At 38.5% G+C, this 24,752-nt stretch overlaps 1 protein-coding gene across 9 annotated transcripts in view; it reads left to right on the top strand.

Moving 5' to 3' along the window:
- DOCK10 (dedicator of cytokinesis 10) overlaps positions 1-24,752 on the top strand; it is a 246,665-nt gene that overhangs the window by 95,094 nt on the left and 126,819 nt on the right. For all 9 annotated transcript variants that reach the window (XM_076005985.1, XM_012749382.2, XM_076005984.1 and 6 more), the window contains 2 exons: positions 12,173-12,292; positions 24,172-24,261. In XM_076005985.1, coding sequence (XP_075862100.1) covers positions 12,173-12,292; positions 24,172-24,261 — 210 coding nt within the window. The remainder of the gene's footprint in view (positions 1-12,172; positions 12,293-24,171; positions 24,262-24,752) is intronic.

Below are 24,752 nucleotides of genomic sequence, written 5' to 3'. Positions count from 1 at the left end.
GTAGGTTACTTAAATCCCTCTGAGCCTCAGTTTTCTCTTCTGAAAAACTATTTATAATAATACCTGTCCTAAGATTGCTTATTAGAATTAAGTTTGATAATGTGCCTTCTGAGTATGGTTTGAACACTGTAAAAAGTTACGAGAGTTACAAGTGTTGTGTAGTATTATTAAAACCAAGTAAAATATTTCCATGTCCAAGGGCAAGGGAAAAGGGACAGTGAGATTAGTTTTCCAATGACTGCAACAATTGAAGCCACTGGTCTATAGGAAACACTTTGTTCCTGGGATCCTTTTTTTGGTATCAGAACCTCTCAATAGACAGACTTCTGAATTGCATCAAGCTGAGTGCTGGGCAATCCCAGATCTCTCTCTTTGACCCAACCAAAGCCAGCTTGAACTTTCCACAGCACACTCAGCTAAGCTTTCTAAACTCTAAACCAAAATCCCTACACTGGCTTTGCAGTCTATTTGGATGGTGATAAGGAATAAGCAGTCAAGTGACAAAATGCCCAACAGATGAAGATGAGGCCTAAAGTCAAGAGGAGAAAACAATAATTTCCTTTGAACTGTTGGATGTACTCATATATTGTGATGAAAGGAGAAAAAATGACAAAGATCATTTATTATAGATTATCTGTTATTATAATGATCATGTACATTTTAAACTCATTAAGTCATTTCTTGTTCTAAGGCATATTTAGAAAATAGTTAATTTCATAGTAATCTAGAATGCTTATCCAGAACTCTGTGACTTCCTTCCTTTATACAACCTAAACTTGATACCCTCTTGATCCAGATTGACAATTTTGTATATTCTGTTTTATTCAAATTCTGTTTGAAGCTGTATATTTTACTCTTTTGGATTTTTAAATTGTAAGAAATTTCCCTTATTAATTCTGTTTTCAAATGTATTGTCTAAGAAATGCCTTCACATATTTTAATCCATTTATCATAGACAACATATAATTGACAGAGTATAATTTTGTTATGCAAAAAGTTCAAGGAAATGAACTTTACATGTTAGATCACCAAAAAGTACTTCCCTTAATTTTTTAAATGTGTGTAGTATTCTGCAGTTGCTGGCTTTCTTTGTAACTGCCTTTCTATTTTTTTAACTAAAATCATTCCGTATGATCTCTGGTGCATAGGAAGTCAATAAAAAGATAATTTCTTTCTTAAGTTGTATGTTCTAATTTGGAAAGATTAAAAACAAGATTAAGTTGAATTATTATATCAATCATCTATATAGTCATAAAAATATGCAAGTCAATTTAAATAGATGTGATTTTTTTTTAAGTTGTTACTGGCTTGTGGATCATTAATCTGCAAGATTTTGAAATATTTGGACAACTTTGGATATGCATGAAACTCCATCCTCTCCTCTTTAAAGTGCCAATTAGCACCGTCATAGGAAAATGAAAGTGAAAACTATGGAGAGAGGATCTAATCTGAATGGCTTTAACATATCTCCTTCATATGCCCTTTTATATTGTATTGTGCTGTTGTCTTTGAAGTCAGTTTTTTGTCCTTTAGTCTTCCATGTTAATGGGAACCGCCTCCCTCCCTGGTGATCCATGCTTCATCACCTGCTATTACTCTTAGTTTCATGCAGAAATTCAGAGGGTATTGCCTATTTAGGCCATTGTGTAATGAGCCCATTATCTGAAAGGAAGTACAGGATGGAGTCCCAGGAATCAGGATGATGTTTCCCGGAAAGATAAAGTGAGACTGACTCAGGGTCAAAACATAATAGAAAGCAGGGATGAACATTACGTAGGAACAGGTTGAAGAAAGCAAAGAAGCAGGAGTAGGCAGGGGATCTGAACTCAGTCCAAGAAATGGAGAAGTGTACATTGAAACTTGATCTGCCTAAGAATTACAGATGAACACAGGTCAGAAGATTCTGGGCATAGGCTGCAACAAAAGGGAGCTCAGGTGCCGGAGAGCCACAGAGAGCTGCTTCCAAAGTGGACTTGGGAGAGGTACTTGCAGTTTAACCAAGAACGACCTGACTTTCCTCCAGGCTGACGGTCAAGGGAGGGAGAAATCTTAAACCAGGAGAGAGCCAGTTAAGTGCACATGAGCTGGACCATTTGTTAGAGAAGGGGAGTACCAACATGGACACGAAGCAAGGTCATGGTCCCCGCAACTCTATTTCCTGGATGATGCCAGTGGTAAAAAAAACTTCTTGATTTTAAAGATTCCCTCAACTAATGACAATTCCCATTGTGGAGACTGACACAGGCATTATTAGGCATTATTAGCACTCATTATATGGTTCCGAAATCTGCCTTTTCGTTCCCTTCTCTTCATCTTTCTTACTCTCCTATAAATATGTTTTTGTCTTCTGCCTTACCAGTTCTTCCCTGAGGTGCACCGTGAGTTCACATCAGCCCCTCACCTTCTGATGGTCTTTGCTACAGAAACTCACAAAGGAAGCAGAAGCAGTACCCTGAACTATAGCTCTATTCCAGAATCTTCCCAACAAGCTGAGAGAAAAAAACTTTTCTGTTTTCTGTTTCTGCAAACCCATGTTCTTTGCTTATGGGGTGGAGAGGAGTAGAATGGACTGTCAGCTTCAAACTGAGCTGAGTTGAAATAATCAGTTCTTCCATCAACTTGGCCAAGTTGCTTAAGTCCTCAAAATCCAAGATTCCCCATCTATTAAAAACAAAAAAGCAATGATGATCTCTTCTAGCATTGATGTGTGTATGCAATGAGATAAGATGTCAAATACTTATGATGATCTTTGCCATTGATAATGATATTAGTAGTAGAAAAATAATAACTATTATTACCATTTATGGGGTAAATTATAAAAATGGTAGGATCTATTGTGGCTATCATTATTAAATTATTTGGCTCAACTATGATATTTCTACAAGCAAACACATAAGAATTACTCTTACTATGACATAGATAGCAAATGTGACTCTTAAGATGAAAATAGCAGAAGGAAGAAAGGTGATCTGGAGCCAGCAATGGCTTAGAGAAGCCTGGTCTATCCTACACGAGGGGTCTGCCAGCTCTTCCAACGGCACCGGGGACCTACCTCCTATGGAAAGCAAAATTATAGCATGTGACTGTCAGCGCTGAAAGCAAATGTGACTCATTGTTTGGTTTCCAGGTGTCCTGGTATCATAGGAGAATGATGAGTTAAATGAGTTAGGCTTAGTGGAAAATTAGAGATCCAGTCTGCACTGAATGAATCTTCTTAAAAACTGAGAAGGTACTTAAGTCCCCCATTCCCAGGATGCATGATGATGCATGATGTACTTTTCACAGAATGAGATGGTTCACAGAAGGGTTTCACCTAATGAGATAGAGTTGCATTGGTAACTCAGGAGTTTACTTACTAAGCCTGAATTCCTGTACTTCAAAGAGAGGAGTCAGTGGCTACAACAGGTCCTCCTTTAAGAACATTCAAATCCAAATAAACATAAATTGAGGAAATAAAAGTCCCTTTTTCTAGGTGCTGCTCCTTGTATTATATCCCCTTAGATTTCTTTAGTTGCAAGTATTAGAAACATACTCCATTAAACAGGCACAGTCCAGAGAAGGGGGCAGAAGGAACGATGGGAAAACAGGCTCTGGAAAGAACCAGGAGTGGACTTAGAGAAGCTCAGGACAGTGGAAAATAGAGATGTGGTTTTGGTGATGGGAAATAATGGACAGTCTCACACGAGTCCAGCTCCAGAAATGAACAAGTTCCAATCCTTTTCTCAACTTTTGCATCCTTCCACTCAAGATTTAGAGTTCTGGGACAGGGGAGAATGTTGAATGGGCCTCACTGAAATCACATGCCATTGACCCCAGAAAAACAGGACCCTTTGAATAATCAGACCCACCAAGACTGCTCCTTATGGTAATGGGGAGAGAAATAAGTCCCCCAAAGAAAATTAAAATGCTAGCATTCACAGAAAGCAGGTTGGGTGTTGTGTAGGCCAAAAAACAACAAATGTGCACTACACATATTCAATTTTAAATAGCCACATGTAAGAAAGCAAATAAAAGAATGGGCTGAATATCATTATGGTAAGATTTATTGAAAATACAGGATGCATATTGTTGACAGAACTATTTACATTTGTGTGTGTGCACACACACACATCCCACTTGACCTGCAAGTGAAAGTTCGTTTGTGTGACTGTTAAAAGTACTAAAATAGTATCAGAGGTTAAGCTGGTGGCAGCTTTCATCACAGACTTCATATAAATTAATCTAAAATACCCCACAGTTTGCTCTAAGGCATTAATTTCACTGGTGTCAGGCAGCCTCGTAATTGAGTTGTGATGTATTTTTAACTATATTTATTATCATTCAAGTGTTTCTAGAAAGCTAAATGAGACATGTAATTTAATTTGACTTAGATATTCTTGGAAATTTTCTACTTCTTTACAAATACCAGTATTACACAGGGAAGCAGCCACTTTTAATTTTTTATTTTCATTTGCTGTACAAAGATGTGTGAGCTTTGATGTACTTATAAGCGATATATATGGTTAGGAAATAAAAAGAAAATAAGACCGCAAAGGCCTGAATTCAATTTAAAAGTATACCTTACATCATAAATCCTGTAAGGCTTATTTGTATCCTTGCTTTTACTAATGAAGTTAACAAAACAGAAAATTCTTATTTTTCTAACTATCATGTTTGTGTTGACTATGATGAACTAATCATCCCTTCTATTTGCAAAGGGCTTTATATTTTATCAACTTTAACCTGCTTCATTTCACTGAAATGGACTAAGACATTCAAAGAGTTACTACTGGTTGATTTCTTCTGAGATCTGCATCCGTCCATCTCTGTTACCAAGGGAACCAGTTCCAAATTCAGCTTAATCTGAGTTTGCCCAGCTGTGCTGTTCTTAACTTTGATTTAGCTAGTGTTTTTCCATTCTCATGAAACTGTGTGGTTCAAGACAGAGAGAAGGTTAAAGGGTCGGTATACGATGGTTTATTTCTTACTTAATCATTTCCTTTTTGCTGAGAAAAACTGGTCCCGTTTTCTGGATCTCAAACATTTGAGAGGTTGTCCAGTGCAATTTCCCTCTGATGAAAGGCTGTCGCAGGACCACAGGCTGACAGCTGTGGCTGTAGATGCAGCTGTTTGGACTTTCTCCGATCTTCCCGTTTGTTTTAAACACAAATAGTGTGGGAGTTGGTTCCAGTCCAATTACACTAAGGCCAAAAGGTCCCAGATTAAGTGAAGGTCTAAAGAATCCATGTGTCATGTAGATCTTCTGTTTCTTCTGAGAAATTTAATCCATTATCTTCATAACACTGAAATTAGTTAACAGCTGTGTTATTTCTGATGTGTTTTGGAGATCTCAAGATTGGAATTCTTTTTAGGGTCTCTCAAAAGACCCTGTGGGTCATCACTATGAGTTATTTGCTTGTCTGCATGCCAAGACGTGAAGAGAATTTTTAAATAAGTATCATGGGATACTCTAATAGAGCCTACTCTATTGGTCCTAAACAAAATATCTATTTTTGTGTGTTTGATTTGATGTGTCATTAACCAGAGTGATAGTTTGCACACTGAAGAAGGCATTCAGATACAGGATTAATTGTGTTATGAATATTGAGAGTAAAGATTCAGATATCTAGAAAGGACAGGGGCGATTGAGAAAGAGTGAGAAAATCCCAGATAGCATCACGGAATATACTGCATATCACAGAAAGAATGTGAAACTTCTCAAAGGCAGAGGGAAAACTCCTTTTATCACGTTTCTTGAAAAGACCAGATATTCTGAAAAGCAGTGCCAAGAATAACTAATTCAGATAGACAAAACTAGAGTAACCCCAATGATGAGTCACTAATTGGCTAGCTAATTACACTTAACATTTACAGCCTGAATAGGTCGTCAGGCAGGAGGGATTTGCTCAGAGATTGCTCTCTCTGCCTCATTCCATCAGTCCCTTCTCCTGATTAGCCCCTCAGCGTTGACAAGTTCACCTTGTATCTGTGTGTATGTTAGAGCTACAGAAAGAAATTCTGAGTATCTACAACACTGATTGTCCTTTAGATGTTTCCATTTGCAAAGCTAATGAGTTTAATACTAAACCAATCCTAAATTTAATCCTTCTCTTTTCATCTGCAAGTATAAATACATGAAAATATTTTCTAGGCCATTTCTTAAGGAAAATAAAAGGTAGAATTTCAAAGCCACTTTCAATTTGCTGATATACATAATTAGGTAGGTTGCCTTCCTTTTTCCCAACAGGGGATAGAGAAGCCTGATTGGATTCAGGTAGTACTGGGAGGGGAAATGGCCCTTTTTTTTTTTATTTCAGTACTTTTCCTTGTATTATTACTTCTTTTGCCTGCATTAGAATCATTGGTTGGCAGAGTTTTTGAAATGAAATGTAGAAAATAAATATAGAAGCATGGGCATAGTTCCTGGTACAGGAAGAATTTAGTGTAATTGTCTTGATTGGATGATTGGTTTGACTTGGTTTTTATATGTTTCTGGGTAAAACATATAGGTTAATATTCAGTCATTTTCAAATAAAAGCAAATCTATATTTGTCTGGTATTTGGTGATTCATGTACCACTTTCACATGTTCCATTTCCTTGATCTTTATAATAACACTGACCTTTTGCCATTTATCCGGATGTCAGCTAAGTCTCTAATGACTTGTCCAAGTTATGTAGCTGGTAGGGGGAACAGACCTGGGACTTCCAACTGGAGATTCTTACTTCTAAGCCTTTGCAACAATGACCAATGCATGTGGGTGTTTAAATAACTTACTAGATGTTTATGGTTCCCTGAAGAGCTAAAAAAATAATAATAATACACTAGTTATTAAATTGCTAATTGTGCTTCCCTCCTCTGCTGACATTAGCTTCTAGAACCACATACATAATCTGTAATTATTTTCCCTGGTCTCCTTTCCCCAGGGTTTTGTGTATTTTTTTTTAATTACTTGTGAAGCTGTTAATGGTTCAACTTTTATGTGAAGTCTCACTGTGAATTTTTTAGGCTCCCTCTCTGGTGGATTTTCAAAGGGGAAACAATTTTAAAATCAAATAACTCCCCGGTGTTTCCAGGAAGACATGATGGTTTTGAGAAACCAAGTTCATCATCTCACTGTGGTGAAAGAAATACACGTTCATTATAGAAAATTTGGAGAATGTGGAAAAATCAAAGTAGCAAAATCCTAAATATCAGTCCTGCCCAAACATAATAACTGATAATACTTGGATCTATATCTCTAATATTTTTTTCTTTAAATTTTTTTGAATCTTGTGCAGTTGCTCTATTGTATAACTTTTATTTTCACTTTTATTGATTATTATAAACTTCAAAAAACTCAGTTTTAAAGGGCACGTATTGTTTCTTAGGGTGGTAGTGCCATAATTTCCTAATCATTCCTTATCTACGATGATCTATTGTTTCCTATTTTTAGCTGGTCTTCCCCTTTTAGCCTTACTAGTTGGCATTCTGGATTTGAACTCTAGTGTCATAGTGTGTGTATATCTGGAACCATTGTCAAGATGACCTTGACCTCTTTCCTTCTGAGGTTGTATCCTTTATCTTTTCTTTTGTAGCAATTCTTGCCATCTTGATCATGAACCCTGGGCTCCTCATATTTTCAAAAAAAATGAAATCTTGTACAAAATGTTTTGAGTTAACTAACTCTCCTAAAGGATTGGAGAGTTCGGTAAATTCCTGGCATGTACTACACAGCTATTCATTGATTAACCCCTATCCTAGTTTCATTGCCCTTCCCAAAGCCCATTGCAGCATTAATGGGCTCTCTCCACTACACATGGTTCTCTGAAAAATATAAGCCACTTTTTTTAAACAGCAGCTCTGGTATCTTCACTTATTGGGCTCCACTAGCCCACCTCCCTTTCTTATCCCCCTGGTATTAAGGTGAACACAATTTTCTCCATCTTGTTATGATAAAGTTGAAAAGACATCCTTGTATTAATATTGGATTATATGCATGCTTGTTTTTTAAGATACAAGATCCCAGAAGTCATTCTTGGAACTAGATGAAAAACTGTGAACTTATTTATTCCACAAATATTTTATTTGAGTGCCTACTATTTGCTCTTTATAGACATTAAACTTATAATACAGGTATTTTAAATCCCTGACTAGTGAAAATTTAAAATCCACTGGCTTTACCTATTCAACTCTTGGGTAATGAGTACTACAGGTGGTGATCTTCTAAAGGCTTAACAAATACTACCTCATTTAATCCTATGAGAGAGCTATAACTAAGCCATCTTACAGATGGAGAAATTAAGGCATGGGGATTTTCATTACCATGCCCAAAGTTCCACAGTCCATAAGTGACAATGCCAGAACTGGAAACCTTGGATTCTGGTTCTACAGTGTATGTCACACTTGCTGTTGCATCTTAACATAGGAAACCTGTAATCACACTCTCCCTTAAACTTTGGACTTTCCCATAGTAAGACTGGATAGTCTAGGTTATGTTTTAGTTAGACTGTACTGCCTTTCTGGAGAAATATCTAGGCTGGTAATTTAATCATATATAATTTTTCAGTGATATGTACTTCAGGTGCTTATTTTCTTTCAGTGTCATTTCTTTGATTTTGAATTATAACAATGAGAATAATTCAGCTTTCTGTAATGGATTACTGTGTTCTTGAAATTAAAATCTTTAGTTGAGACATGGGCAGTCTGCATGTTTCAAACCAGTTGAATGGCCCTTGGCATTCTGGGACTATGACAGGCATGGCAGTTTCACACCGTTGGGCGCAGATGTCACGTTGGTGTGCCATGAGAAGTTACGGAATCAGTAGAGAAGAAAGGATTTGGTTTCATGGCAGGAGCCCATCCTTCTACTGTGAAGTTGATCGGGAGGGGAGCTGTGGATTTGGGGAACTAGATCAAACAAATCTCTTCATACTGTGTAAGCATTGGGGCCTCTTGGTACCACTGCAGTACACCACCAGCCCTGATGCATAATAACAGGTACTGGGGGTGCCTTTTCCCATGCAAAGTGACTTTAGAATAGCTAATGAAGTTCATTAGTCATTTGAGAGAAAGAGAGTAAGAGTAAAAAGCACTATAAAAAACCAATCCAATTCAGGGTAGTCTTGGCACATACCTTATCCCTGTTGGTGCATTTCCAAAAGAAACAGGCACATTAAATTCAGGAGGGACAACCCAGCCCTTGTTAAAGCTGTAAATCAATGCTACTACATTCCCAGTTTCACTCAACATCTCTACACAGAGCGGTAGTAAGAAATTCATTGATCTCTCCATCCTTGTATACATCTGTCCCTTCGCCCAAAGCATTGAGCATGCAGCTCCCTTGGTCTGGGGAGAACTTACCGGTTGTATAGCCTGAACTCTCACCATCGCAAATGCATGAAGCATCTGTGACAAACTTGGCCAAATCCCAGGCTCTATGTGCTGTGGCATATATCATTCCTATTACTTTTTAAACTTTATATCCACAAAATTATGATACATTGAATATCTTGAATGTTATACATCAATTAACAAATTACCTGGAAAGATCAAACTTCACCAATCTATTCCCCTAGAGGCCAAAACTTAGTAAATTATATGAAGCAGATCTACTGGGTTTTGCAGCCACATATCAAAATAATCTCAGTGCAATATTCTAAACAGGGAAGACCTAATAAATATCATTCATTAATTGGCTGTTATGTCATAGCCCGAAATGAATACATAAAATTGTGTCTTCCCAGAGATGTTTGTAGGCTCTCAATTTTATTGGGTGTATTAAGGGGATCTTAGGATTTTGTTTCTCTGTGGTTTTATTAACAACCCATGACTTGGGAGCTCTGATTTGCCTGTTGTACTCACTGAGATGGGATTAATTTTAGGTAGTATTTGGACCCTAGTGAAAGATCTTCTTTGAAATATTTTCTTGTCTCCAGCTTCTTAATTAATGATCAAGTTTGGGACTAATGATAGATAAAATTTGAAAGATAGTGAGAAGCAGATTGTAGAAGCCCTCTTAAAACCTCCTTATGTCATTTGCCTTCAGTCCTATGAATTGCAACATACTAAAGTGATACTCTCATGCTTCTACTCACCACAGTGTGAGGAAGGGAAAGAAAAATTAGTAGCTACATCAGGTTCTGTTGCTATGAGTACTGAAGAGCACTGTATACTTAAGCTAAAGAAATTTTAGGTACCTAAACAAACAATCAACTCTGTGGCAGAGCTGGTGACATAAATGTGTGATGCTGTAGGGTAAGAAAGAGGTAATAGATAAAAACTGCTGGGGCCTGCAGCTGAACTGGAGTGAAATCCCACTACTTAAAGACATTCAAAGCCAATTAAAAATAAAGCAAAAGTTGGCATCAAACCAAACATCTGCAGCCTGCAATTGCCTTTTAAGCTATCAATTTGTAATCCTTGGAATTAACCTTTGCCTGAAAAATAAGGAATTGAAACTTAAAATATGTCTAAATAAAATAATAATATCAAAAAGCAGGGATTCTAGAAAGATTTCTTTTAAACTACACAAGACATGCCATAGTGTGCCTGTATCTTCTACCTCAAAATATTCAGTATTTCATAGTTCTTTCGTTAAATAGATTAAGTTAGTCAACTAAATTTCTTGTTTGGTCCAAATACTGTGTGGAGTCTGTATTTTTATTTGCTCAATCTTGCCACTTGAAGGGCCTTCCAGAGAAAACATTCACCTTACATTGCCCTTAGCTTACTCAAGCATTTGTGAAATGAATTTTTTTTCTTTTTCTTTTTCTTTTGCAATGCAGAAAGTGCATGGAGAGCCTCACATTTTGTTTTGTTTTATTTTTTATATTTGGAAAATCATCAAAACAAATATTGACTGCTACTTTGAGAAGCCCATTAGCAATTATTTAAATGTCAATGGAAGTTTCTAGGGCTTTACAGCAGAGGTCTTCCAAAGAAAGCCTTAGAAATCAAAGCTAAGTCTGTGTGCTCTGCAGAATGAGGCAGAGTGGCAAATGGGGGTATGGGGAGATGGGGGGTTGAGGGATTCCAGGGAAAATGTCTATTGTCATTGAAGTGAAAAAGAAATATTTTTTTTTCACCTATGAGATCGCTTTAGCATCCAAATTTCATGGTGATCACACAAGCTACTAGGAGCCCAAAACTAACCCAGAGGATGACCCCTTTTCATTTAGGTGTAGAAATCCTTCATCAAAAGGGCTACAGGTCTCAGACCATGCCCTTGATTTTCTGTTTTATTTGTTTTCTTCCGCAGGCAGGGAGAGGGGGAATGTCCATTTTGCTCACCTTATAATTTATGTATAGTTTGGAGCAAACATGTCAACCCTATTTATGAATGGGGTTCATATGGGTGAACGCTTCTTCCTCTAGCATTTATTTATTTATTTATTTATTTATTTATTGCACTATGGGAGGCTTCTTGGAGGGGAGTGCATTTCCTCTTGGCTTCAGGATTTTGATGCAGAATTGGTATCCATCTATTTTGTCACACTTGTCCATTTTCACCACATTAGGTACATAAAAATTATGTCATTCGATTCTATATGAAAATGATCTAGCTTCTGTCGGTAGAGCCAAAGAGGCTCAAAGCCAAGAAATTAATCCTGACACAGGATCCATGCTTCAGTGACAATTAAGACAGCCTGTGATACCTTGATTGCTAGCAAGATGCCAACATTTTAAAACTGACACACATAGAACCCACAAGGAAGTGTCTAATTCAGCTATGACGATCATCATAGCACTATAGCAAGTGAGCAGAGGTCGTTCTTCACATTGCCAAAGATAAAGATGAAGATAAGGCTGGTCCCAAACTCCTGGCCTCAAACGATCCTCCCACCCTGGCCTCCCAAAGTGCTGGGATTACAGGTGGGAGCCACCTTGTCCAGCTGGCAAAGATAAAGTTTATATAAATGTCTATTCTGTGGATGTGACAGGGCGGGATATTTTAAGCCCTGGGGACGTGATATGAAGAGCTTGGATTTCTGAGGGAGATGTCAAATATTTCAGGATCTTCTCAAATCATTTCACATCTAGAAATAATAGTTAGGTGGCTTTGCCCTAAATTCCTGGAGTCTGTGTGACTCCATTGGCAGGACTGTGCAATGTCAAAGCCTCTGTGATAACTAAGAAATGAAATCCAATCAGGCATGGAGAAGAAGGGAGATGGTACCTGCAGGTCATTAATATCATATTTTCTTTTTCTACAGCAGGAAAAGCCTAGGCTTCTCGATCCTTTGGATTATGAAACTGTCATCGAAGAACTCGAAAAGACCTATCGGAATGATTCTCTTCAAGATCTCCTGTTCTTCCCCAGTGACGACTTTTCAGTAAGTCTTCCATCTCACACCATCTAAATTCAAGAGGGCCCTGTAAGTTGGGTCTCTGTCTCTCCCCATAGATTCAGGGAGCTCAGGCTTCTTCCTGTGGCCACCCTGCATCACAGTCTACATCCAGCAGTAGAACGTACCCAAGGGCCTCCTCAGGTTGGAGGATCGAAGGCTCAATGAGGGAGTAGCCACTGGGACAGAGGTAGCACAGGATGCTGTCCCCGCCAATGTCCCCCTTTCTAACCACCGCCTCACCTGGACTCACAGAGCACTTCCTCCCTCTGCCCATTTCTAAGTGAAAGCTTCCAAGCAACTGAAACCAACCAATGGCAGAGGCAGGAATCTATTGGCCCAAAAGATGCAATTCTTAAGAATCACCCTTAATCTTGATTTGCCTTTATTAAGGAGATGTTGAAGCTTTGGGGCAAAGACAGGTAGGATTTATATTCTGAGATATGTCCCCTTTAGGACAATGCCAACCAGCACATAGATTGCTCCTGAGGGCAGTAGAGAAAATAAATAAAAAGGAAATGCCTTTTGGGGACAAGTACAATAAAGTTAAGGATGGTGAGCACCTGCATGTCCCAGACATTCAATTCTTCTATTTGTGGTCATCTTAAAAATTTTTAAGTTGTTGGTAAATATCTAAGTGTGCAAACAGAGATCTCACTGGGCATTTGATAAACTTTGCTGGTTTTTCTCCTAAAAGAAAGCTAGTCTTAGACATCACAAACTTCAACATCCTAAAGTAGGTGACAAGGCAGCTCAAGGGTAACCCTGCAAACAGCTACTGGCTGTGAAAACCCCTGTCAGGGAGTGTAAGCTTCAGTACCCACACTTTCTTCAAATAGCCTCAAACTTTGGTTTTCTCTCTCAACGTTGGGGCAAATCTGGTGTCTGGCTTCTAAAGGGTTAATTTTTTTTTTACCTTCCTCCATGCATTCATGAAAAAGAAGATAGGTAGAAGTTCGTAATTTTCTGCTCCAAGTATGAAAAATAATGGAAGAGGAGACAAATTTGTAAACAGGAAAAAAGAAACTCTCTCAATCTGTTTTTTAAATTTTTCAATGGCTTCTCCTTTAGTGTGGCACATTTAGAGAGAGGCTTGTCTCACACAGAAATCTCATTTCCGTAGTTGAACCAAGCCACTAGGGCTTGAACTGCAAGCCTAAAGTTGAATCACTTTTTTTTTAATTCCACATCCTCATTTTCCTTTTTCAGACTGAAGGTAAACCTGACAAACAGCCTCTTTCAAACAGCACCAAAAATCATGAAACGTGCATCTTTCCTTCTAGCTCTGTCATCCAGAAATGTGTCAAATACTACTCGAAGGCATCCTATCTCAAAAAGAGAGTGGAGGAATGTAGATGAGATGTAATATTTGCAATGAATTTGAATTTATTCTTTGGCATCTTTCTGTACTCATTTAAGTTGAGGATTGTCTCTGATTACTCTTTGGCCTTGGCCATCCTTAATGGTGTAACGGAGTGTATAATAATATACTCTTTGTTTCCCCAGTGTGAACATTCCAAGGAATACATTGAACTACTATGCTGCACCTGCTTAAAACCCTCTGTGGCTCCCTGTTGCCTTCCAAATGAAGTCCAAACACCTTAGCAAGGCCTTCTCCAAAATCGGTCCTAGCTCATTTCTCAAGGCTGTGGTCTTCCCTTCCCCCACCCCAGCCCTATGTGCTAAAATACTAGCACAATTCTATAATACACCATTCTCAAGCATACCCCAAACTATTTCCTTCCTTTACTCATTCAACAAATACGTAAATAATATCTAGTATTGGGCTGGGCGTGGTGGCTCACGCCTGTAATCCTAGCACTCTGGGAGGCCAAGGCGGGCGGATTGCTTGAGGTCAGGAGTTCGAAACCAGCCTGAGCAAGAGCAAGACCCTGTCTCTACTATAAATAGAAAGAAATTAATTGGCCAACTAATATATATACAAAAAATTAGCTGGGCATGGTGGCACATGCCTGTAGTCCCAGCTACTCAGGAGGCTGAGGCAGCAGGATCGCTTGAGCCCAGGAGTTTGAGGTTGCTGTGAGCTAGGCTGATGCCACAGCACTCACTCTAACCTGGGCAGCAAAGTGAGACTCTGTCTCAAAAATGATAATAATAACAACAATAATAATAATAATACCGAGTGTTGGACATTGTTCTGTCACACAGCAGTGACTAGACAGAAATTATCTCTTGGTAGGAGGAGTCAGAGAAAAAAATAAGTAAACAAATTAATTAACAAGATAATTCAGATAAAGATCAGCTCTATGAAGAAAAGAAAATAGGTCAGTGTGATAAAAACTAAGGGAAAAGAGCTACTTTGGGCTGAGAGGTCAAGGACAGCCCCTCTGAGGAGGCGACATTTGAGCTGAGTTCAGGATTCTCAAGGAGGAACAGCCAAGCTAGAAACCCAGGAAGGCGTGTTTCAGGCTGGAGGAAGAGTTGGTAGAATGGCCCCAGAGAGCTCTGAGATTGGAGATTGGTGTGGCTGGTCAAGATAAGGCATTTGCATCTTACTCTCAACACAAGTGGCAAGGGGCAAGTCTCTGCAGTGTTTTAAGAAGGGAAACAAATGACCTGGCATGTATTAGTAGAAACTCATCTGGCCCCTGTGTGAGGAACATATGACAGGGCACAGAGGAAGCAGGGAGGCCAGTTGGGAGAGTAGCTTCCAATTAGTTGATGCTCAGGGATATTTGATGCCATTATTTGATAATAAATCCTTATTATCACAAAATGTCATGTCCCACAAATGGCTAAATTTTCATTTGCATTAAGCAACTGACAAACAAAATGATAGTATTGAATATTATTTCTACATAAAATTACGAGTTTTTGAATAATGTTCAGATAGATTGCTCTCCCTCTTTCCTGTTCTACAACTTCAGCACATGAATGCCTGCTGTCTAGTTTTGTATGTCCCATGAGCTAAGAATGTTTTTTTTAATGTTTTTAAATAGTTGAAGGAAAAAAATAAATATATGAAACATATGCAAATTATCTGAAGTTCAAATTTTAATATTTATAAATAAAGTTTTATTTGAACACTGACACACATTCATTTACCTATTGTCAATGGCTGCTTTTGCGATACAAAGGCAGAGTTGCAACAAAGTTCCAGAAGTTGCAACAGAGTCATGCAGCCTTAAGTACTCTTTGACCTTTTATAGAAAAAGGGGCCAATCTCTGCTATACATTATAACTACATTTGTTTCTGTTTCGTTTTTTTTCTCACTCTATTTATGTAGCATAAATGACACTTCTTTGAATGTCCTCTGATGCTTTTTGTTCCATCCACAGCCTACGTCATGTTTTAGGGGTATTGCTCACCAACAGCCAACTTCTGTGCACCTGGGATGTGCATCATTTCTCAGCTCCTCCTTGAGCCAGGGGTAAGGGTCCTTTGGGGTGTGTGTGGACAGTCTGCACTCAGCCAGCAGGAAGTGGTAGTAGAATGACTGCTCCAATCCCAGGGCATCATGGGATGGAAGGAGGGCAGCAGCTCCAAACTCTCCCCACCTCCCTCCAAATGTCGTTAGTCCAGTTCCTGCCCTGCAGATTGGAGAATCCATCCCACTTCTATGTTTTCACGTTACCAAGCACCCACACTTGCAGCAGACGTGATTCATTACTTGGTTTGTTTAATCAATATTTATTCAGCACCCACAAGGTGCCGAATATAGAACAGCACTTCCTAGACCCGTGAGACTGACAAGAGAAGCAAAGGGCCTGTGTTTAAGGAGCTCATGGCCTTATATGGATGAGAAAGCCAGTTGATTTAGAGTGCTTATGGTTCAGAAATATCAAGAAACAGGGCTGTCATCTGGTACTTGGTACACTGAAAAGATGATGATTTACCGAGCAGTATTGTTGCATTGGGAACATAGACGTTAAGTTTTTCCGTACTCACTCTGCTGGCCTCCGTCACACTCTTTTGCCTGGACCCCCAGAAGTGGCCTTTTACCTGCTCTCCCTCACCCTGCTCTGATTCATTGGCATACAGTATCCAAAGGAAGCGTTTAGAAGCACAAATCAGATAATGCCACGCCCCTGATCATGACTTCTCAGCGGCTTCCTGTTGCCTCCAGAGTCGGAACCGGCTCCCCCCCCCATCTCTGTCATCTGGTTCCTGTGATCCCCAAGCCCTTCATCTGCTAGCCCTGTTTCCCTTGGTCACTGCACAGATACCCAGCGTTCCTTCCGTTCCCTAAATTTCCATGCCTATCCCCTCGATAGGGCCTTTCTGCTCTCTACACAACTTGTTCCTGTTTTCCCTTCACGACTCGGTTCAAATGTCACCTCTTCAAAGAAGCAGCCCTGACTTCCAGCCTGAATTGCCCCACACCCACCCTGAGCTATTTTATCCAATCACCCCACCTGCTTCTCTCTGTAGCTCTTGTCACCACTGGGAAAGATCTCAGTTTCCTTTCTCACTCCTCTGTCACTTGTTTCCCGCCATTAGATTGTAGCCTCCAGCAGGACAGGGATGTCCTCTGTCCTGATCCTTGTGAGAGTCCCAGCAACAAAAGCAGCACTTGGCACAAAGCAGATGGAAAATAAATATTTATTTCATGAATCGTCTTTCAGAAACATGCAGGTTATTATTTTAGAATATAACTTTGATGCTTTGAGTATCTCGAGGAACCAAAAGGCCATTCTCAAATGAAATTCTTTCTCGAGAATAAAGAGAATGAAGTAATTGGCTTTGCTTGCTGAGGAGGAAAATGGTTTTAGTATCATAATTTCCTCTTTGACACATCTCAACATATCACCTTAATAAACAGCACTAAGAACATGATCACTTCTTATACAGTGCCTGGTACTTGGCTGATGTCAACAAAGGTTATCTTCCTCCACCTAACACTTGAATGTATTTATTCACTCACTTATTGACTTGCTTTCCGTTACTAGGCAATGGAGAAATCAGCTCATATCTGTATTTCAAGTACCCAACACAATGTCTGGTTCATGGGCACGCAATAGAAATAGTTGAACCCTGAATTAAAATAGTCTTCTTCCAAGTTAAGGAACTGAAGGTGAAGCATTTGCCTTCATCTTGGTGCACCAGGTAGAGACTGTTCCTCTGGTGCGTGGGTTCTGGGACTAAGCAGTATGAAATTCTGCACTACTTGTGTCAGAATGATTTGCTGGGGACAAGCAGCATAGATGCATTTATTAGTAACCCATTCATTGCAAAAACATATACTATTAAGACTTCAAAAATTGCATTTGCTACTCGTATTCTTCTCATCTTTCTTTTTGAAGCTGGTGGTAAGACTGAAAAAATAAAGAACTTAGTCACCAAAGTGTGTGACTCAGTAAAGTAGGCAAAGAAAGAGAGAAAAGAAAGCTAGGGCTGAAAAGAACAGTTTCAAGGACATACTGAATCACACTGTCGAATGGTTCACTTAAGTAGAGGCTGATGCAAAATAACAGAACAAAAGGTGAGAAAGCCAGAAATGAGTTTCTTGCTGAGCAAAAAATGTAAAATCCTGGGGTGGAATCATTTCTAGGAGGTAGAAAACCTTAAGTAAGAAAGTTCTGATGTATGAAAGCTGTAAATACTGCACACTGTGTAGGAAGACCACTCATCACATGTATTTCAATACTGCCCACGCCACCAAAACTCCTCTACTTAAACTTACCTTCATGGACCACTTGGTGATCTAAGCTGTATATATTGAGGTACCAGTATGAACAAGAAGCAGCCCTTACACCTGAACAGTTAGACTTTCAACACTGGGCAGTGTTATTTTCAAAGTCAAAGCTCTGTGTCACACAACTGAAATCGCCTCTCAAAAGAGTGACATTATCTTCACAAATTCCATCTTCACATCAGCAGGTCACACTTAGTGTCCCAGGGCACTCTAGTGCATCCTGCAATTTTCATTGGCTATTAAAATTGAGTGAATGGTGGATTTCATAATATACTGATGGCTTGTTCTTTTTGTAATGTGTCTCTAGCTATAAAAAGCAGCTGGTGTATGGGGACTTCCAGAATAAACCACATGGGTCATTCTAGGAGAGGAAGCAGAAAGACTTTAATATATTTTAAATTGCAAAGCAGAAAGGTCATAAGTTTTCTTCTTTTTTTTTTTTTTCCTGAGACACAGCTTAATATTTTATAGGAATCTCAAACTCTTTTTAATCTATGGCCTCTGAACCTAAAAAGCAAGCTGTAAATGTCTCATAATATTAATGCAGGAACAATGGATTTGCAGTGGGAAAGCTAAGTGATAGTCTTTGTCGAATTAGATTCTTTCTGAGTTATAATATTCCTCTCATTTACAAGCTAATGAAGTTAAGATTTGGAAAGGCTCTTGTTCCAGGATGTAGAGCAATCATGAGGACAGAAATCAAACATAAGCACCTTGACTTTCACTGTTAGTGCCTGTCTAAACGGCATGCTTTTGGGCCAGATGCTTCAAGATGCATAAGTTAGGGGACATATTAATATTAACTACCTAAACCCCACAGGGACTGAAGCTATTAGAAAGTTAGTGCTATAGGGAAGCAGTTCTAGTTACTTGCTTCATTTCAGTACACATATGTGGAGATTGTTCTGTGTTTGATTGTACTAGGAATGTAAGTCCACACACAGACTTGTACATGCATGTTCACAGAAGCATTATTCACGATGTCCCCAAACTGGAAACAACCTAAATATCCATCAACTGATGAATACATTTTGTTTATCCATATCCATACAATGGAATATTATTATTCAGCCATAAAAACGAATGAAATACTGACACATGGCTACAACTTGGATCAATTTTGAATACATTAGCTAAGTGAAAGAAGCCAGTCACAAAAGACCACATATGGTATGATTCCATTTATATGAAATGTTCAGAATAGGGAAATCCACAGAGACAGAAAGCAGATTCGTGGTTGGCAGAGGCTGGGGTGAAGGGCAAGTGGGAAGTGACTGCTAGTGGATATGGGGTTTCTTTTGGGGGTGATGAAAATGTCCTAAAATTAAATAGTGGTGAAGGTTGTACAACTCTGTAAATACACTCAGAACCACTGAATTCTACTTTTAAAAAAAGGAATTTTATGGTATGCGATTATATTTCAGTTACACTGTTATTCAGGTTGTTCTACGTATTAGGGTGGAGGCCATGGTCGATAGGTGCCCAGAGGAAGGATACAGACGAATCATAAAAACATGTCTGCTTTCAAGTTCTTTGTTATTTAAAAGGAAGAAACAAAAACATACCAAAGGAACAATAAGGAATGTGGCAGAACTTATTTCATTAATTGTTACATTTTATTCCTGAAGCAGATTTAGTGTGGCTTGCTTTATGAATGACACAACACACATGTAAAATGACTGGCAGAATTCATCAGCAGCAGAGCTTTTGGGTCTAAAATATTTATAATTAAGCTCCAGACTTCGTGTATGATACACATCGTAATTAATAGAGTTCAGGGAAGATAAATGTATGTTGGAGGAATTAGAGATTTTCAAAAGGAGGTAGCACCTATATGAAACCTGAGATTTGGAAAGAATGAGGAAGGAAGAGGATTTTCTGAGAGTCAGAGGAGCGAGGGCAAAGTCCATTGCAGGAATGAGCCCATCATGGTAGGTGCCTTCTTGAATAGTGAGTTCAGACCTCCGCCTCTGAGTCCTTGCCGAGGGGAAATTCTGATGCAATAAGTGTCTTTATGTTACTGGAGCACTTTGTTTTTATTAATGCTCACATTTTTCCTTATGTAGAATGTGTTGTCCTCACCTCCTTTGAGGAAGTGAGAAACATTTTGGAGCCTGAAATATGAGTCACAGCAAAAGAAGTGAAATGACTTGCTTAGTAGTTTGTCAGTCCAAGAGTAAAACACCTTGAACAACTTCTTATGCATTTGTATGTTTACTATATTTATATATACTTAATTATATTTAAGTATGCTTAAATACTATAATGCTAAGCCTCCATGCTTGAGTTGGTTGGGTGATGGCTACTATTCAGTTATGGACAACTGTTCATTATTTGTGCATTTCCCAATCAGTTTAACTCCAACAAAACAAGAAGAGCCTTTTCTTTAAAGTACAATGAAGGTACTGAAGTGATATTCTCTTTAATACTAAAGTATTAAAAAGTTAAGATAAAATCACAGCAGTAAAATTCTTCTGAATGTGGTAAAAAGTGCTTCTCAAGCAACTAATGTAATGTAAGAATCTTCTCTAATAGAATAAAAGGCAATATTGGTGTCTGAGAAATTAAGGTGAAGATTACTTTCCAACGTGTGCTGAGGTTGGAATTAATCCTAAGTGTTAGTTAATCGTTCCTCTTGTGAGGCTTTTTGACTTCTCAACTTGGGCTGATTGATTACTGTCAACATCATCATTTTGTCCTCTTTTTTGAGCAGCTGGAACCTACAATACTGTCAGAAGAAACTTTTCTAAGCCCAGGGGAGGAAAATCATCCCTTTTTTTCAGACTTTGACAATAGCCTTTAGACAATTGAGAAATGGCCCCAATGTGCGTGGAATGAGTCTTCTGTAGCTAGCGTAGCTGGCAGAATGGTGGCTGCAACAAAACCACAAAGCCCTCCCACTGCAGGGTGGAAACAGCCAGAAGGTGACAGGACCACAGGCAAAGATGCCTGAATAAAACAGACCTGAAATTACAAAAGTGGGCCTGCATGCATCACTTCATGACAGTTTTAATTTCCAAATGCCTGATCTCCAGACAATAGGCTCCTTATAAAACCCTACCCCCAAAAGAGAAGTTCAGTTCTTCTGAACTGAACTGGGTTCCAGTGTAGTCTCAGATCCGTTTCATGCTATTGAGCTATACTAATTGTAGACCAGAGGGTTTCTAAAAGAGAACAGGAAGTCTCTTGTGGCCAAGGCAATTTGTAGTGGTCTGAAAACATCTAATTCTCAGAAAAGAAATTCTTTGTAACCATATTAATACCCTTACCAAATATGATTCTTTATAATTTTCTTCTTATTTGATCAATTTATTTTTGCTTCAGTGAGGCACATTAAAGAGTTTTTTAAATGAATTGGAGCGCCACGATTTTTAAAGTTGAAACTGGTGGAAGCCTCCTGTTTTTTTCAGACAAATGCTCCAGTATTATAACAAAATACAAGGGAGGCATGCATTATACATGTATTTCTTTTCTTATACCTTGGGTACTCTGTGACAGGTAATTAGATATGCAGTAGCTGCACGCGTTGTAAAATAATGTTTCAGATTTATCACATGGTTCCATGAGCCTGATTCAGCCCCAGTTGTCTTAGTAAAGAGTCGACATCATTTTGTAACTAGAGATCATCAGGAATCACTCATAGGCACTGGACACACCATTAGGCAGCTTTTATTACCCCACTTGGATAAATTCCCAGTGTCAAATATTGCATATGAAGATTAGCTTATGTATTTTGGGGTCTGTCTTTGCCATATGGCATTATTAATCAAGCTGCCATGTCATTATTATTATTGGAAACCTGAACCCACATTCCAGGAACTTAACCATTGTAACAAAAAAAGCTTCTTAAATCAGCAAAGCATTCACTTTATTTTGTTATGCCACAGAGCAGTGATCTTAGTGGGACAATAAGTTTACATAGATGGAAAAAGGAGTGGTCGCTTCACCTGTCAAGTATGATAAACCAAATTTAAATCTTATTATTTACATTTTACTTTATTGCAAGCTTTATTTTGAGCCATGTTACCCTACTCTCCATCAAACTTAAAGTATTTTAGAGCAGCTATTTAAAAAAAAAAAAAAAGGCAAGAAAATAATGGAGACTCTAGGTAGACAATAAGAAAGAGGAATCTCTTGCATCTTTTTTTTGTATAAAAATTTTATTAAATAACAGCCATAACATAGAAAAATTTTTGAATTAGAAAAAGAAAATTCTGATGTTCCCAGTGGATTATAACATATATTATTCCCTGAGAACAAAGCAAGTCACACTGTATATTTGTGAGTTATCTGCCCAAACAAGAAACAAAGTCATCCCAGTAACTGAAATCTAGCAATAATCCCCAAAGCTCAATTAAAGCGTGATTCTTAATCTTCTACTCTAAACTTTCAATAGCATTTATTTACTGTTTCTTTTCTAATAGAGTAACATAAAAGAAGCAACTTGAAGGAGGAATTTCAAAAGGAATTAAAAATGTAAACTGTAAACAATAAGATCTAAATAGGCTCTATCATACTTCACATGGGAAGCGACCACTTCCTGTCCCATCTATGTATCTATACTTCCTCCCTCCGTCTGTACGTGGTTCGAATTGGTAGCCATAGATCGTCCAAACTCTGTTGATACAGCTGCAGTCAAATCCCAGGGCAAATACAGTGGCCCCGGGAGTTCAGTCTGCGCTATGTTTTAGGATGAGCATTTATCTTTTTTACCATATGATGTATCTACAATATAGTTTTCTCGTTATTTTTATCCTCTAATCTTGTTAGATCCACATGACAGTCTTCCTCCTTCACAGTGTCCAAACGCCATGCTTCCCAATACGCATGTGCACGCACACACATCCACTCACCCCAACACACTCAGACATCACACCATTCACACATGCACAGACACACGCATGCCGACACACTACACACACACCACACATACCCTCATATGTGCTCCCACACACCGATCACACATCCTCACTCCGAACACACACATATATATACTCACATTCAATAAATTCAACAAAGAATCTCTTAAGTGCTGAGGTTATAGCAGTGAACAAAACAGGCAAAATGTCTTGCCCTCCTGGAGCTTACACAAGGAGTGAGGAAAAGGAGGATTTGGAGAAGATAAGGATTGGAACAAATGGAATGTTGGGAGGGATGCTGCCTTTGGTCGCAGAGCTGGCAGCGGTGGCTGGGAACGCAGAAGACTAACTCCCTCCACCTGCTCCTGCCCATCTTCTCCAAAGCTAAGGATGGGTTTTAAGATTATCAACTGTTCCAACAACTAATCTGGAAAAATGCCTTTCGTCTAAACCAGTTTAATTCAGTACTTTAGAAACCCTGATGGATCATTTGTGATTGGGGGATGTGCAACGTACAAGATCCCAACCACTGGTACCGTGGATGTTGCCGACTCCTCACCTTAGTGTCCCTGTAACCACCAAGATGTACAGACTAAGGGAAGCTGAAGTCTGGAGGTGGAAACTTGCTGTTTTAGGGCATTTCATACTCCCAGCTTCATAGGACTACAGGGATATAAAGAAGAAATAACCTATGAAATTCTGTTTTAGATGTTTTAACAGGTACTTTCCATATTTGTTTATGTATAGTCATTCAATAGATTGTTGTTTGTTTAGTATGGAAGTTGAAAAATGGTTTGCTTATTTCAACAAAAATAAAGACACCATAAACGACCTATTTTCTTCAAGGTCCAGATTAACTGAACACTCTTTCTTCCCTCCGACCCCTAACTGTGGATAAACACACACACACACACACACACACACACACACACACACACACACACACACACACAAGGGGCTAAATTTACCCTGTTGGCGTTTAAGAGATTATTTACAATAGTATTAAAATAATGCTGATTTTGTGAATTTTCTTTTTCATGCCAAATTTATTTAAGCATTAACAGCAACAATTCAAAAAAGATTCCAAATAGAAATAAGCTAAAGTGAAAATACAGAGATACCCCAATTTTTCTTTTCTGCAGGGAGAGAAATTGACCTTAAAATTATGAGTTGCAGTGATAACACCGTACCTGCAATAGTGCTGGTAGTGATAGTCAAAGGAATGTGTGGATCTTCTCTCCTAGAGATCAAAATGGCAAGAAAACTCAAAAGTTTTTTGAATTTTCAGTATAGTGATCTACCCAATACTTTTGAGTTGGAGGACTTCATTTCTTTTTATTGTTCTTCTCAGACAGCCACGGTTTCTTGGGATATCCGAACATTGTACTCAACCGTCCCTGAAGATGCAGAGCACAAAGCAGAAAATTTACTGGTGAAAGAGGTAAATCTGATGCTTCCAGTGCTGTGTTTCATAAAGCGTTTGCTTTTCCCTGGGGGACTCGCAATGCAATTTACTTTTATCATCTTCCTCTCCTTTTCAATACGGAATTCCAAGTGCTCTGATTAGCGGGTGTTTCTCAACCTTCATCACCTGTAGGTGGCTTTCCATCTTCCTGTTCATCATTTCACATTAGCTGGCGACTGTTCGAGTTTTAGATTTTATTTTCTTTTGTTTTTACTTCACTTAAAATCCCCATGTTGAGAGATACTTTTATATTCTTAATGTAAAGATTTAATTTTATTTTATTTATTTGGACTGAAAGTAAGAACGACTATACTACATGAGAATTTTGGATAATAGAGTTTCTATTTTAAGAGACCTATTTCTTTTAAGTACTCATGATGGATAGTTAATGGTAAATCCCTGTGGGCAGCTCTAAGGGACTGATGAAATCTGTTGTTATAGCATCTATTTGCATTTTGTCAGTATAT

This window comes from Microcebus murinus, chromosome 8, assembly GCF_040939455.1.
Source record: "Microcebus murinus isolate Inina chromosome 8, M.murinus_Inina_mat1.0, whole genome shotgun sequence".
In the NCBI taxonomy this organism is placed as follows: Eukaryota; Metazoa; Chordata; class Mammalia; order Primates; family Cheirogaleidae; genus Microcebus; species Microcebus murinus.
This window is presented reverse-complemented; position numbering and strand designations above follow the sequence as displayed.